Source organism: Lottia gigantea, assembly GCF_000327385.1.
Source record: "Lottia gigantea unplaced genomic scaffold LOTGIsca_28, whole genome shotgun sequence".
Classification (NCBI taxonomy): domain Eukaryota; kingdom Metazoa; phylum Mollusca; class Gastropoda; family Lottiidae; genus Lottia; species Lottia gigantea.
In genome coordinates, this window is record NW_008708898.1 from 419,995 (window position 1) to 435,035 (window position 15,041).

A 15,041-nucleotide genomic window follows, 5' to 3' on the forward strand; every position below is an offset into this window, starting at 1 on the left:
CAACTTTTTAGGTTTGTTACTTTAGCTACACAAATTTAGTGATAAAAAAGAAAAATGGTTAAATTTGTTTTGAAATATGATTATTACCAATATAAGACCATATAATCAAAATTAACATAATTTGTAAGTCACTTTTTGAAAGCATGAAAGCAAATAAATAGTTGATTGATTGATAAGAGTTATATATATTATTCTCTTTGAGAAACTCATCAGGAACATCTGTAAATTCAGCAAGATACTTCAAGGACAATCTGATAAACTTTTGGCACATATGGCAAATTTGTTTGACAATAAATGATTTATATTCTATGATGTTTAAGATTTGGAATATCATTTTAGTCATGTTTATGAACATGGTAAATTACATTCTCTTCACAGTCAGAAAACATCATTAAAATGTAAATTGCAGGAATTGCTCTGATAAATGGTGCCAAAACTTTTAAAATTCTGTTCTGAACGGAATACAGTACTAAATTGACTATGTGAAACAATTAACATTAATCGTAGACTAAAATCAGAGTTGAAAATTATTCATAGGCTATTAGTAAAAAGAAAATTGAAAATTGATCAGTTCAAATTCATTTAAGAAAAACTAAAACAAGGATTAGTCTCTCTTTTGACAATAATGAAAGAACCAATAATGAAAAAAAACATTGATAAATCAAAGTACAAAAGGCAAATCATGTTATTGTAAAGCTGTTACATATTGCTTCTTTACTTTGTTGGTTCTAACTTTCTTTGAAGTAACTTATTTGTTATTATTGAAGATATTACTGTTATACTCATTAATACCCAACTACTGACTACCCACTACCAGTAAATAGAGTATGATGTCATCAGAAAAACTGCCATATCATTGAGTTTGCTTTATACACATTGCTTCTGCCATGTTTTACACTTGAACTTTAAAGGGAGAGTTGCAGCATTTCAGGGAGTAATTCTTACTTTGGTATCAGAAACATGAATTGTTCTGCTAAACTAATCAGTAATCACTTTCGAGTGTATCCATTGTTATCTATGTTTAAAAGATTTTATTTTGAATATCTGTTGATGATGTATGACTCAATCATACTGTACAAGACATTCAACTTTCCAATACCCCAAATTTCAGAGAGAAGATAAGCTTGTGAACAAAATAAATAAAAGGTTAAAGTTCTTGTTTGGAAAGAATTATGCATTTCATACAGTTTTGAAGACTATTTACATTTATTACATACAATTATAATCCTACTATACTGATACGAAGAAAATCAGGCCCATGTAATAATTGAATCCATATCACACATATGTTGAAAACTACTTTTTTCTACTGGAATCGAATGATTCAGTAACCATTTTTTCCACAAGCAGTACTGTTATTACCTTTCTTGACAAGCATATCGAGTCAAGTTGCAGTGTAGGCTATAGAGAACACCCTATGACATCATCTTATGTTTGTAAACATCACATTCCAGAGGGAATCCCACGGTGAAGTACACAACGTAGGTCAAATTGACAGACCAATTAAACGCTTTATTATTGTGCACTGGGTGTGGTACTTTATAGTTAGTACTCCAATCAAAACAATAAACAAAATAGTATGTAAAGTCGAACAGCACACATGTCTATAGGATTTCAATATTGCATTCAGGCCCTGAATGCCGAGCGCCAAGCCCAGCACTAAAGTGCAGTTCGACCATTATATTAAAGGCTTTAATCATCCTCCCAAAAATGATACTTTTAAATCTTCACATGTTCTAGACAATTCAAAGTCATTTTCTGCAATGTTGGAAAGTATAGTTGTGTTGGGTAAGTGGTTACAATCTTCACCATATTATGGGCAGTTAGTTGATGATCTCATGATATGGATAGAATATGGATTAGATTACGTCCTTGAAGTGACAATAGTCAAAATTTCTATGGTAGTTTTTAGTTAAATTGCAGGATAATTGGAGGTCAGATGGTAAGTGCTATTAGATAGCTGTAATTGTGCTTTATCAGCCAGTGAAACAGCCATTGTAACGACTGTATTTCATTAACATGTAAAACAAGTGCAGGAAAAAAGAAAAAAAAGAACTAGGCTTGGCATATCCTTCAATTTGTATGAAATATAATTATATTTAAAGAATGGTGTGACTTTTTGATAGAACATACTAGTGCCATATTTATCATGAAAATAAAAGATAATAGATACAAGTTGCACCCTCTTGCAAATAGTATGACATATATATAAATATATACCAGCTGGTGAAAGATCATGTTTTATGGGAGAAATTTACAAGTAGATATCTATTGATAAGAGATGTTCATATAAAAAAAATTGATGTATCTACCACTCCTGAAAACAAATTCTGGAATGCACATAAAAATGCATTCGTTTCTGTATCAGCACTGTTGAATAGAACTTTCTAAATATTTTCTTGCTGTATCATGTTTAAGACAAACCATTTCACCTACGAAAGTTTCCTGAGAAAATGAATAGCTTCCATAAGGCCCCCCAGTAATAATGCCTTTCAAAAATAAAAGTCTTTTCACCAGAAAATCTTGACCATTTGACATCATCTGACTCAAGTAAAAAAACTTGATACCAAACCAACAGGGAACAAGACATACAACCGGGTTATGCTGATGGTCAATTATTTAATGTGATTTAATTTATACCATGTGTTGATAATCGGTCGTCGAAGTGAGTTGATGCGATTTGCTTAAATTATTACACCGGAGATTATATCAGAGAAGTTAGTTGAGTGTTGTATTATTGTGATCTTCTGTCTTTTGCAGTTCGGTTTTGGTATGTGTTGCAGAAACACTAGGTTGGGTCTGTGTCACAAGAAGAAACCATTGAGTTAAGCATGTAAATAAATAGGAATACTGCTTACTTTAATGTATTGTAAGAAATCTATTTAATTGTTATATCTGTTTTATTCTTGAGAATTTCAAGATAAACAATAAATTTTCTCAGTGTGATAATATCTTTAATGTACCAAACTATTACCTGTAAGATCAACTTTCAACATAGCTGTAATTCCACAGAGTATTTATATTATATAAAGTCAATATTAATATGATATAAGGTATATTGTTAGTATTGAGATGTATGTAAGGGCAATATTGACTTAGTAATATAAGACCAAAAATGACTTTTTGGGGCATAGAAAATGTTATAAGAAAACTGCCATCAAATATTTGATCAAAATTATTTTCTTTTGTAAAAAGGATGGTTGATCAAAATTATTCTGATCTAATTCTAAATCTTGAGAGTCCTGTTTCACAAATTAAACATTCTGCTTCAATTTGGGCTGTCCTAGGTCATTAAATATATGACTATCTCTTGTTATTAATGATCCCTTGTTAAAAGAAGTATTTAAGTTTGAATATGTAAATTTGTCCTATTTCTCAGTTCTGTGGTGAGCACTTTAAATGTCCACAGAGCAACTGTTCGTATGCCAGAGTGCAAGGGTCAAAGCTACTGAACCACCAATATTTTCTCATATTTTGATAGTCAAACATGAATATTTAGAGCATTTTATTTCTATATCTGGGCAATCTTCCTTAAAATATATAGTCTTGAATTAGGGTAAAGGTTGAAGTTTTCAGTGATGCAGACATTTTTCTGATGTAAACACTTGGATAAGCAGCTTACTGAGCTGAAAGCCAACTTTTATTTGTATTTAAGACATGTACTTATCTTCCTAATTAAGTTTTCTATTAAACCCTTGTACTTAGTTCTGGTTCAATTCAGGTGGAGACACTGAGTACACTTTTCTCCTTCACTGAATTAAAAGGCAAAACATTTTGTGCATTGCTATTTAAATGAAAAGAATTTTCATAATGTTATGCATAAGTATGTTAATTTTATTTTTCCTTTTTATACCTTGAATGATGAAGAATATGCAAGTCAAATATTTAAAAGGAGTGACATTCATGGAATTCCTCTTTAATCTAAAATTGTAAATGTTATTGTATATTCACAATGATAACAAATTTTAAGAAACGTAAACTGCAGTTAAAGGTATTTTCTGAATTCTTCTATTTGTATCATTTAGACTTCTCATCTGACATATCTGGTTCCAGAAAACTTGTTGACCAGTTTACTTATATATTATAACCTGTCAACAAATTGCAGCTTTAACAAATTGCAGCTTTATAGAGATTCAGTTGATGATTTTTATACTCGTGCATGAAATGGGGGGCATATATATTGTCATTTAGCTCGTAAACACCCTAGAAGAAAACTTGGTGTTTGTTATCACCCAAGGATAGACCCTATTGAAAATCAGAAGAATCAAAAGATATTTAGTGCGAGTTATTGTCTTTGTTTTTGGAAACGTGTTCAATTTTACCTCATCAGCATTCTTGATGGCACAATTCTTGACAGATTGTGACGAAATTTGGTGAATTATTTATTATCACCTGTGGATGAACCCTATTCAAAATCAAAAATGTTTTATAGGAGCTATTGACCTTGTTCTTAAAAACTCTTTCAATTCTAGCTCTAGAAGGCTCTCAAAAGAAGTGTATGACTGAAGGTTGAAAATTTCATTTGATTGTTACTGAACTGCCAAATATTTTTATTCAAAATCAAAGCTGCCAGTGGGCGTATATTACCTTGCCCGGCAAGCAATCTTTTTAATGAAGATATGATACTTTCATTTACTCTTTGAATAGGAATTTTCTACTCAATAAGACTCATAAATTTTGTTGATAAAAATTCTGACAGTTGTTGTTTGAAAGGTTAAGAATGAAAAAAAGGAATACTAATGGTTATATGAATACTATGATTTTAATCTCACCAAGTCAAATTATTCACATCTTTGTTCTTTGTTACCAAGTGACATAGTTGAAATATTTACCAGTAGAAGACATTATGGAGGTGTCATGATATGTTTATTTATTTATTGTACCATCCATACTTAATGTGAATACAAGATGTATTTAACATAATATATTATATTACTCCCATTTCTACTTCTAGTCATGTTAAACTGACATTTTGTCTATGTCATGACTAATTGAGGGATGTAGATTAGGTCATGTTTTGATGGTCATGATGTCTGACCTGTGTGATTAAATGTAGGCTATGGCAGTCAGTCACCAATCAATGTTTTACACAAACTGTCCTATTTGCATGTTCTATGCCTAGACTAGAACAATCTCCTTATTTTTTGAGTTTCTGAGACATCTTTTTTGCAATTGACATCCAGAATTAGAATATTGCAACATTAAAAAGAATCCAGCTGATTTTATTCTAATGACAACTAGATTTATCTACAGATAACCAGATTGTACTGAGTATAATACCACATACAGACCTAATACATATCAATCTTGGATAACTTGAAGTTTATCTAGTAGTTCTTCCCGACAGAGATGTGATCATCAGAGACAGAAATAGAAAACCAATCCTCTCTTACCATTTGTTTGGTATATTGAGTTAACTAGCCACCCCCTACTAACCTAATCTGTTGCACAGACTGTTTGCATTATTAAAACTGGATTTCCCCAAGCTAGAGAAATTCATGAAATCTTACTTACAAGTTATCATCTACAGTCTTCTGTTCTGAAGGAAATGACCTATTTACAAGAAAAACTCAGATGTATTTGGTGAAGAAAAAATTAACTTCCTCTATTTTATTTCATAGTAAACATGTTCAGTATGAATCAAATAATACTTACTTTGAAATAGCCTTGTATAATGTTTCAGTGATGGTGACAATTGTCAAGATTGTTTTAGATTCAGAAGCTGTTTGTCCCATTTGATGCAGTATCTTGTTCATAGTTTATTATTCATAAATACACCCACATTACACACACCACATCAATCTCAGATGGTTAGTTTACACGAGAATCTTCCATATTGCACCAAATTCAAAATAATTATGGGACAGTGGGGTGGGTCAGGTGACAGTTATTATCTTGATGCTGTTCTTACCCTTACCTTGTCCCAACCATTGGATGTTTAAGCTGTCTTTATCTTAAAGTTACCATATTTTGGACAACAAACAGCCTATTGTTAAAAGTTTTTTTTAGTTAGCTTGAATTACTCCAATATATGGTAATCTATAGCATTATGATCTGATCCTGTTCAGTAGCTTGTACAGCAATAAATAACAGTATAATATTTTTATGTATGAACTAATGATTCATAATTTTTATACCTTTCAGATATCTACATAATAATGTGATAAAACGTCTACCAAAAGGTATATTTTCTGGTTTGACCAGTTTACGCCGGCTGTAAGTATTTAAATTTAACTGTTTTAGACGCAACTAAATCACTGACACTATTCTCTTTCTGTTATGTTATTTACCTCATATAGTTTATAAATATATATATTTACTAACTCAAACTGTACATAACATCATCATAACAATAGACTCTAGCAATATTATAATGAAAATCATAGAACCATAGATAAAACTAAACCATAAGCTAAAGATAATGTCACATTTGGAGTAATTGTAGACATGCATGAAATGAAATGGAGTAATTGTAGACTTGAATGAAATGAAAAGGAGTAATTGGAGACTTAAAATGAAATGAAATGGAGTAATTGTAGACATGCATGAAATGAAATGGAGTAATTGTAGACATGCATGAATGAAATGGAGTAATTGTAGACTTGAATGATATGAAATGGAGTAATTGTAGACTTGAATGAAATTAAATGAAATAGAGTAATTGTAGACATGCATGAAAATAAATGGAGTAATTGTAGACTTAAATGAAATGAAATGAAATGGAGTAATTGTAGACTTGAATGGAATGAAAATGAAATGAAATGGAGTAATTGTAGACTTGAATGAAATGAAATGGAGTAATTGTAGACTTGAATGGAATGGAAATGAAATGAAATGGAGGAATTGTAGACTTGAATGGAATGAAAATGAAATGAAATGGAGTAATTGTAGACTTGAATGAAATTAAATGAAATAGAGTAATTGTAGACATGCATGAAAATAAATGGAGTAATTGTAGACTTGAATGGAATGAAAATGAAAATAAATGGAGTAATTGTAGACTTGAAGGAATGAAAATGAAATGAAATGGAGTAATTGTAGACTTGAATGAAATGAAATGGAGTAATTGTAGACTTGAATGGAATGGAAATGAAATGAAATGGAGGAATTGTAGACTTGAATGAAATGAAATTAAAAGTGTAATTGTAGACTTGAATGAAATGAAATTAAAAGTGTAATTGTAGACTTGAATGAAATGAAAAGGAGTAATGATAGACTTGGGCTAGAAATTATCTTGTGTATTTCTGAAAAATTTGAAAACTCATTTTTTATTTATTTGAATGCATACTCTTGATGTTATGATATTATATATTAATCACCCAATTGAGGTACTGAAGTTAAATCTGTTATTAGCATCAACAAAATGAAGTTACAAAGCCCTTCATTAAAAGTGATAAACATGTTCTAAGTAGCAATGTGGGATGGTTTAATGATTCATATTTTCATGATCGTTTTCATGCAGGGATGGTGGTACAATATATTTTAATTAAAGCAAGGAGGTTCCCCTACTATGCATAATTGTTGTGTGATATCAGACTGTAAGATTATTAACAAAAAAAAATAGTTTGATGCACGTAAGACAAGAAGCCTTATTGATGTGACTATGGATACAATATATTAAATTTTGAAAAAGAATTTCTTCAAAAAAATATGGTTTGTTTATATATTTTAGAAGAAAATGACATACGTCATTAATTTCCCGCATGAAAATCAAAAATACTGAATATAAGCCGTGGGTCAAAAATATATCGAAAAGTCAGTTTTGCTCTTCATGCACATCTTCGATAACTTTAGAATCTTGAATATTGAGTTCAATTCTCTTCTGTTTTGACTTGAGTGTTTAAAATAGGTTTTGACATGGTGTTTAGAAGATATAGAGAATGGTGAGATGTGATCCATCTGTTGTTGAAATATATGTCTTTACCAGGCAGTTTACATTCTAAACAATTTGTATTTTACCCTCCTTATCTCATTATCTATTCTTAACAATGATACACAATACACAAATTTAATTTAAACAGAATACTTTAGATTGGACTACCAGAAATTAAGGGTGTAATATTTTTGGATTTCATACCATTAGAGGGGTGTGAATCTGAAACCTATATATCAAAATAAGAGTGATGAGAAAAATTCTGAGTATATCTTTTAACATTCAAGTGATTTGGATTGTTTACTACCACACCAATTCTCTCTTCCAAGTACCCAGAGATTTAATAAAATAAACAGGCAATGTTATAATTATATCAGTTAAAATAGGATAAGTTTAGTCTAGATTCTAGGTGTTATAAAGAAATAGTTGTTAGAGATTGAAACCATATGAAAGCAATGATCATCTAGAGAGTTGAATGTCAGTAGGGTGGGAAGTCGGAAAACGCTTTTGAAACCACTGGGTTGGCCATAATCCCATCAGACCTAAATATGACATAATTACAAATGAAAAGCTTCAATATGTAATGTAATAGACTGTAAATGATTTTTTCCTCCTTTTTGTATGCAGTAGTCTAGTTTTGTTAGATGGTGATGAGAACATTGAAAATTGCTTACTGTGTCTTTTAAGCCACCCTCATGGGTTGGGATGTTACCTGTGGATTTGTCACCCCATTTCTCCTGGGATGCAGGTTGTTTAGATGAGACAGTAAATAGAGGGCCAGTGTGCTACAGTAGTAGCGATAGTAGGCTAATTCTGCAGATCTATCAAATTTTCCCTAATTGCTCTGAACTGTTTGTGTCCCACATTGCAGTTTGAATTGAAAGGCTCGGAAATATTAAATTGACGGAAACTGGGTGATACAGCTATTGATTATCACCAAATTTGAAACCTATTGAACTTTTGATATTTTCAAAAAGGTTGTGATAGATTGTCTAAGAATTCAAAAGCTTTTCTAATTTCATCCCCTAAAGAATGAGGTTAAATTGTTGTTTTTCTCATCTGCTATCTGTCAGCATTTCAGACTCTTGTTTGACTCTTCTTCTTTTGTGTAAATTAATATTATTATGAATGGCCTTTGCCCCACTATGAATATTTCCACCCAAAAAATGAAATGAAGACATATTGAAAACAAAGATTTCAAGTATGCTTTCATTGATTCTAACGGAAGAGAACTTAATGTTTTCAGTAATATTTCTTTTGGCATGTTTACAGATGCACTTTAATAACACTGTGGTAAATCTAATGTAGATATCAGTTAATAATAAATCAGGTTATTGATATTGTTGGATATGGTCTGTTTTCTAATCTAATGATTAGTGTTTGTTTCTGTTTTTTTTTGCAATGTTTACCTGTTAATAACAAGCTTTAAAGGGACATTGTAGACAAGATTTTTTCGAGGCATTTTATGTGTACTATGAATAGCTTTATCATTTAACATCTTCGAAGAATTATTACATCTCTATTGCAAAAAGTTGAAAACTACTAAAATTTTGAACAGATGGAATAGGTCTGGACCTTCTAGACAGATATACAGCATGGCCTAGAAAACATCTTTTGAATCATAGCATGGTCATTGAGCATGGCCTTTCTTGCTCTCTACCCTGTCCAATCTTTCCTGTTGTCAAATAATATTTCTTTGGCCTAAATCCCTTTAAGTGCCAACTAAATTGACATGATATCACAGTCTTACTTGTTCTATGTTGTCAAGAGCAATTTGTCTTTTATAGATTTGTACTCGGTTGATACATGTATTTAGGGTGTTAATGAGAAAATGCCCTCATTGACTGTTGTAAACTGGACATGAATGGAATGAAGGTGTAGTGGTATAGATATTGTTGATATATATATGATTAACCTATATCAAACAAATATTTTTCACATGTGAATGTATATACCATAGTTTATGTTGTTAGCAGATTTATTGATATTAACAGCTCTCTAGTGATATGCCTTACTCTATTTTTATATTGAACTCTGATTTAATATCCATACACCTGTTCTGGTTATTATTAAGCAGCCAATATCAATTACCCAAGAGAAAGAAAGGATATATACCTGTACACTCTAGAATTTTAACCTCTTTCAGGACATTAAAAACTGATTAAAATTGCCTAAGATAAAAACACACAAAAAAAAACAATCTAGAATTGCATTTTATTGGAAGTTTTATCTGACTGCCATCTGCTCTGTGGTCATATGGTAGGCCTATCCTTTCCTAAATAAATATGTTGATTAGTTGGCTGAATTAGTTATTAAATCTAAAAAAACAACAGAAAACATTATCTTAGTACCAAATTTCCTTTAAACCAGTTATGATAATCATATAATTTTAGATGCATGCCTTCTGGGATATCTGATCTGTCAGCTTGCTGTCAATGGCAAAACATCTTTGGATGTCATTTTCCAGTAGTTCTACTATTCTGCACTTAAGTTAACATTTTCACATCTTTTCAACCAAGACTGTTAAAAACCAGGTATATCTTTCTGGCACATTACTGATTTCCTCTCAGCTTTGTTTTTACTTCCAAGTTGAATCAATCAGTTATTCTAGGATAAAATATCAAGATTCTGTTTTATAGAGTTCAGAATATACATTCCTGTTTCAATATTTATCTAGATTGAGCCAAAATCCATATTGTTGCTTTTCTACTTTTGTTATTTCATTTTGGCCAATTTTGCATTTCTCAATTTCTTAGATGCAAACAATACTCTTGGATAGAAATCACTATGTTATGTATAAGAGTATGAATGAGACAAATATCAAGTTTTGCCAACAATTGTTTTTCCATGAACCATGAAGAACAACTAAGATCAACTGATAACTGTTATATGCTAACCATTTCTGACATGTGTAAATTCTTTATGCTATAATATGATATGAGCAATATAATTAGTTTTATTTGATGATATTCACCTGCTATCAACAGCCCATATCACTTATTATTTCTAGCAAATTGAAACCAAAGTTATATTATTTTAAAATGTTCTTAGATCTTGAAACATATTCAATTTCAGTTTTCAAGGTGAAAGAGTTCCATACACTTACATTTTTATTAATTTGAGTTTTTGGTGTTTTTTTTTCATAACAATTAAGAAACTCAAATTTCATGAAGCTTAAATATATTACTGAAAATCTAAGGAGTTCATTGTTCATGTTTTAAGAATTCTGTTTGGCTTTCAGGAATCCTGAAATTTTTGACACAAAGAAACAAAAGAAACAAAGATGCTTGCATTAAGTATAATACTCAGCTACGAATGCCATTAAATTAATCAGAATTTAATAATTTCCGTAACTCTAAAGAACATTTTCTTGTCATTGTAAAACTTCTGTTAAGAACTATGGTATTATCTTCCTTGAATTGAAGACTCGGTACATAATTACCACATATACATTAATCCAACATGAAACTCTGAGTCACTAAAGATGCTTTAAAGTTCAAATTATATTTTTGTATTTGATTGAAGTTAATTGAATATTTGGCTGTTGAAATACAGCCTCCAGTAATTTCTGTGTGAATAAGTACATTGTAAACAGCATTTGAAGGTATAAAATATCATTAAATAATGATTGTTTATTTTTCAGACGGCTAGATTCCAATGCCCTGGTATGTGATTGTGGTATTATGTGGTTAGCCAAAATGTTAAAAGAAAAAACTGGTTTCACCCAGGCTGCAGCCACCTGTGAATTTCCGGCTAATTTACAAGGCCGTTCTTTAATGAGTGTTGCCGAGGATGATTTTCATTGCAGTAAGTTGATTTTTAGGTGCACATTAGAATTTACAATTTTATTAGGGTACACAATCATTAAAATTATTAATTTACATAACCTTACATGCATTAATAATATATATAGTACCCTCTGGTTCACAGGGTTTGTTGAATTTATTAAGTCATATAAATATTTGCTTTACTGTATTCAGCTTATTTCAGCTATCTGGATTACTCTTCACAATTAAAATCTGATTTCCAGTTCTGCTTCAATTCAACAAAAAAGTACTGTAAAAGTTTAAAGTATTGTCACTTAAAGGACATTGGTATCAATGACATCATAAAAACTCTAATAACAATCTCAAAGTGATCTTTACTTTTATAGTACTCTGTTGAATTGCAGAGGAACTTGAAGTCTGTTCTTAATTTTGAAATTTTGATTGATAGCTGTGAGTTTCATAGATCTTATTCATACCTCAATCCTTTTAGACAAATCAAATTCTAGGGTTACGCATATTATCTATAATCTATTGAAAAGATGGCAACGTCAATTAAAGTAATTAGCTTATGTCATTGTTACGTCACTAAACACAACAGAAAGAATTTGGGCTTGAAACTAGTGTTTTTCAGAAATGTGAGATGGAAAACATCATTTCAAATTATCATGAAGTAGCTAAATCAATTCCAAATTTTAATGATATGTAATATGATAAGGTTTGAGTGATTGGAGATGGTGGCGGTAAAGATGTCAAGGTGGTGATATCACTGCAGTAACACAACATCCCTCCTTTTTTATTTATCGCCCTATGTGCCTTGTTTTGGATTCATTATGACTGATGCATGAATAAGTAATTTGACGTAGGCCTTCTTCAATTCTATAAAAAGTACTGTGGAAGTTTTGACTATTGTCATTTACAGGACATAAGAAAACATTCATTTGTCAGATTTTAGCCATATTGTGGCCTATGTTTAAAAGATTGGATATTTTGACTTTTTGTGTCATGCTTGAGGGTAATAAAATCAGTAATTGTCTTATAGTCTTTAATATGGCTTTCAATTTTGTTTACCAATTCTTCCCATCATTTAACATCTGAGACTATTATCAATAAGTTTAAGGGAAAATACATGTTGATATATTATTACAATAATAAAACAAAAAACAAAATACCTGCCTTAATAACCTATTCTCTATGTATATTGAAGACTATAACCAAATTGATTGTAATAATTCATTATAAGTGGACTGTGGTTAATAAATCTAAATTGATACCAGAATATTTCACAGCAATTCGTGATCATAGGAAGTAATTTGTATTTTGTTGAGTGTCAATAAATGGATGATAAGGATCAAATTAGGTTTTCTTTAATATATAGCTTCTTGGAATTGTCTTCTTTTGCTAACAGTGTTTGGTTGAAAAGAGATTATTTAGCAGAATTAATAAATAAATTATGATTCTAAAATGCTTTTCTTATTAATGATTAGTGTTTTGATAATCGAAGGCAAGATTTTTCAGTTATTTTCAGAGTTATTTTAAAAGGTAGTGATCATCATCTAATGTTGATGTCTGCAACAAGACTTATAATTACCATAAGATATTCTTAGCTGTACTTCCTTTGAACTTTTTGACCTTTGCTCCAGACATTTTTAATCTTCAGAAGTTGATAACAGGTTGCTTGTCATAATAAATTGAGAGTAATCTTTTCTACTGGTAAATTTATGCAACATGTTTTCTTATTAGAGGTAAATGTTTAAATTAATGAGTATTTGTAGGTGTATACCACCATTGATATTTATTTTGTGAAGTGGAATATTAGATAGTACTGACAGTTTAGGACTGACATTGTGTTGATGAATATATAGTTCTCTCCATATTTCTTTCAAATAGATTTCACACATTTATTTTATGAATACACAGGTAGTAATTGTCACAGAGGAAATGAAAGGGTGGATTTTTTTTTTGTTTGAAAGAGGGTGGAGACAAGGGTGGACACTATGGCTTTTTGTTTTGATTCAATGATTTAATGAATATTTCCCTCTGCTCTTTTGACACTTTGAAATCAGTTAACACCTTCTTGAGTTTAACCCTCGCTCTCACTTTAACATAAACAATTTGGTACTTATTACAGCTGTTGGCCTTTATTATATCAAAAAAATATCAGAAGTTACGTTCGACTATTTTCTATCACATGGTAAAGATTTCAGGTGATTTAACAAAGAAAACGTTGAGTGAAAAATGTGGTCTCCACATTACAAATTGTTAAAAGATTTTGATGTTAACTTTGATTGTGTTGAAATGAAAGATATAAAGTCTAGACAGATAATATTATCATAGGTGTATATCTCTTACAGATATAAACTCTCACCATTTCTTATCTCCCCTTTCTATTACTTTCAATTAGAATCTACATTCTCTACAGGTGTCATAGGATTAAAAGCTAAAAATTAAGATTACTGCCAAGATATCTCTTACAGATTTCAATCTGATTTAAAAGGATGTGCAATTTAAACAAATTTTATTTTATATAACTTGCTGTATAAATGAATGATAGATACTTGATTCAATCACATACCATATCTCATGGACAAAATCTATGCAAAAGTATTAGAGAGTAATAATAAAGTGTCATACAATTGAATTGAGATACAATCGAACTAAAAAGTTGATTTAAAAAATTACAATGGTGAACATTTTAGTATTTTAAGATAGTACTATTGACATTATTTTAATCACATCCAAAGTCAATTCACAAATTAAAAGCTGTAAAGCTTACTAAATTGCTCTGATAACATGAATTTAATAGAGCCCATTAACCTCCCTTGATAATCTGAAAAAAAATTACAAAGTAGTTGCAGGAAGAGTAAGCACTTTCTCCTTCATGTATGGCATATCAGAGATAAAAATCATTGAATATTTTCATTCTTTGTTAAATGTTGGACCAACACAAATAAAAGTAAACTATAAAATTTGATGTAAGACTAAATAGCTGTATGTAGAAAGTGATTTATATCAGTTTTGAAATGAGATATTTTCATGTCTGCCTAGAAAACAGTAATAAGATAGATATCAAAACATCATGTAGTCAGTTTAATACTGGTTTTTTGGCTTGACTTCTGTTGCCCTGTAGTTTAAATTCACATTTTGACACTTGTATCTTTATTGTTTAGATATGTTTAGAAGTATATCAATCTGTATCTTTTATATTTCTAATATACGCCAAAATACAATCTTCTACTCAAACTTGTAACAGGGGCTCATATTCAAATGTATATTTTTGGTTTGGGGATGTCTGTTTTTGATTAACTGAGAGCAATTTTGAGACAAGCAGAAATTTACTGTTATACCAGACATGTATGTCAACAATGCATGGGGTTTGGGAGGAATTATAATAAAGAAAACTT

At 30.4% G+C, this 15,041-nt stretch overlaps 1 protein-coding gene across 1 annotated transcript in view; it reads left to right on the forward strand.

Annotated features, from left to right (window-relative positions):
• LOTGIDRAFT_161151 (hypothetical protein) overlaps window positions 1-14,088 on the forward strand; it is a gene marked incomplete at both ends in the record, with an annotated part of 22,399 nt that extends 8,311 nt beyond the window's left edge. The window contains 4 exons of the mRNA XM_009056495.1: window positions 6,145-6,216; window positions 11,517-11,680; window positions 13,769-13,844; window positions 13,992-14,088. Coding sequence (XP_009054743.1) covers window positions 6,145-6,216; window positions 11,517-11,680; window positions 13,769-13,844; window positions 13,992-14,088 — 409 coding nt within the window. The remainder of the gene's footprint in view (window positions 1-6,144; window positions 6,217-11,516; window positions 11,681-13,768; window positions 13,845-13,991) is intronic.
• Between the last annotated feature and the right edge of the window lie 953 nt (window positions 14,089-15,041).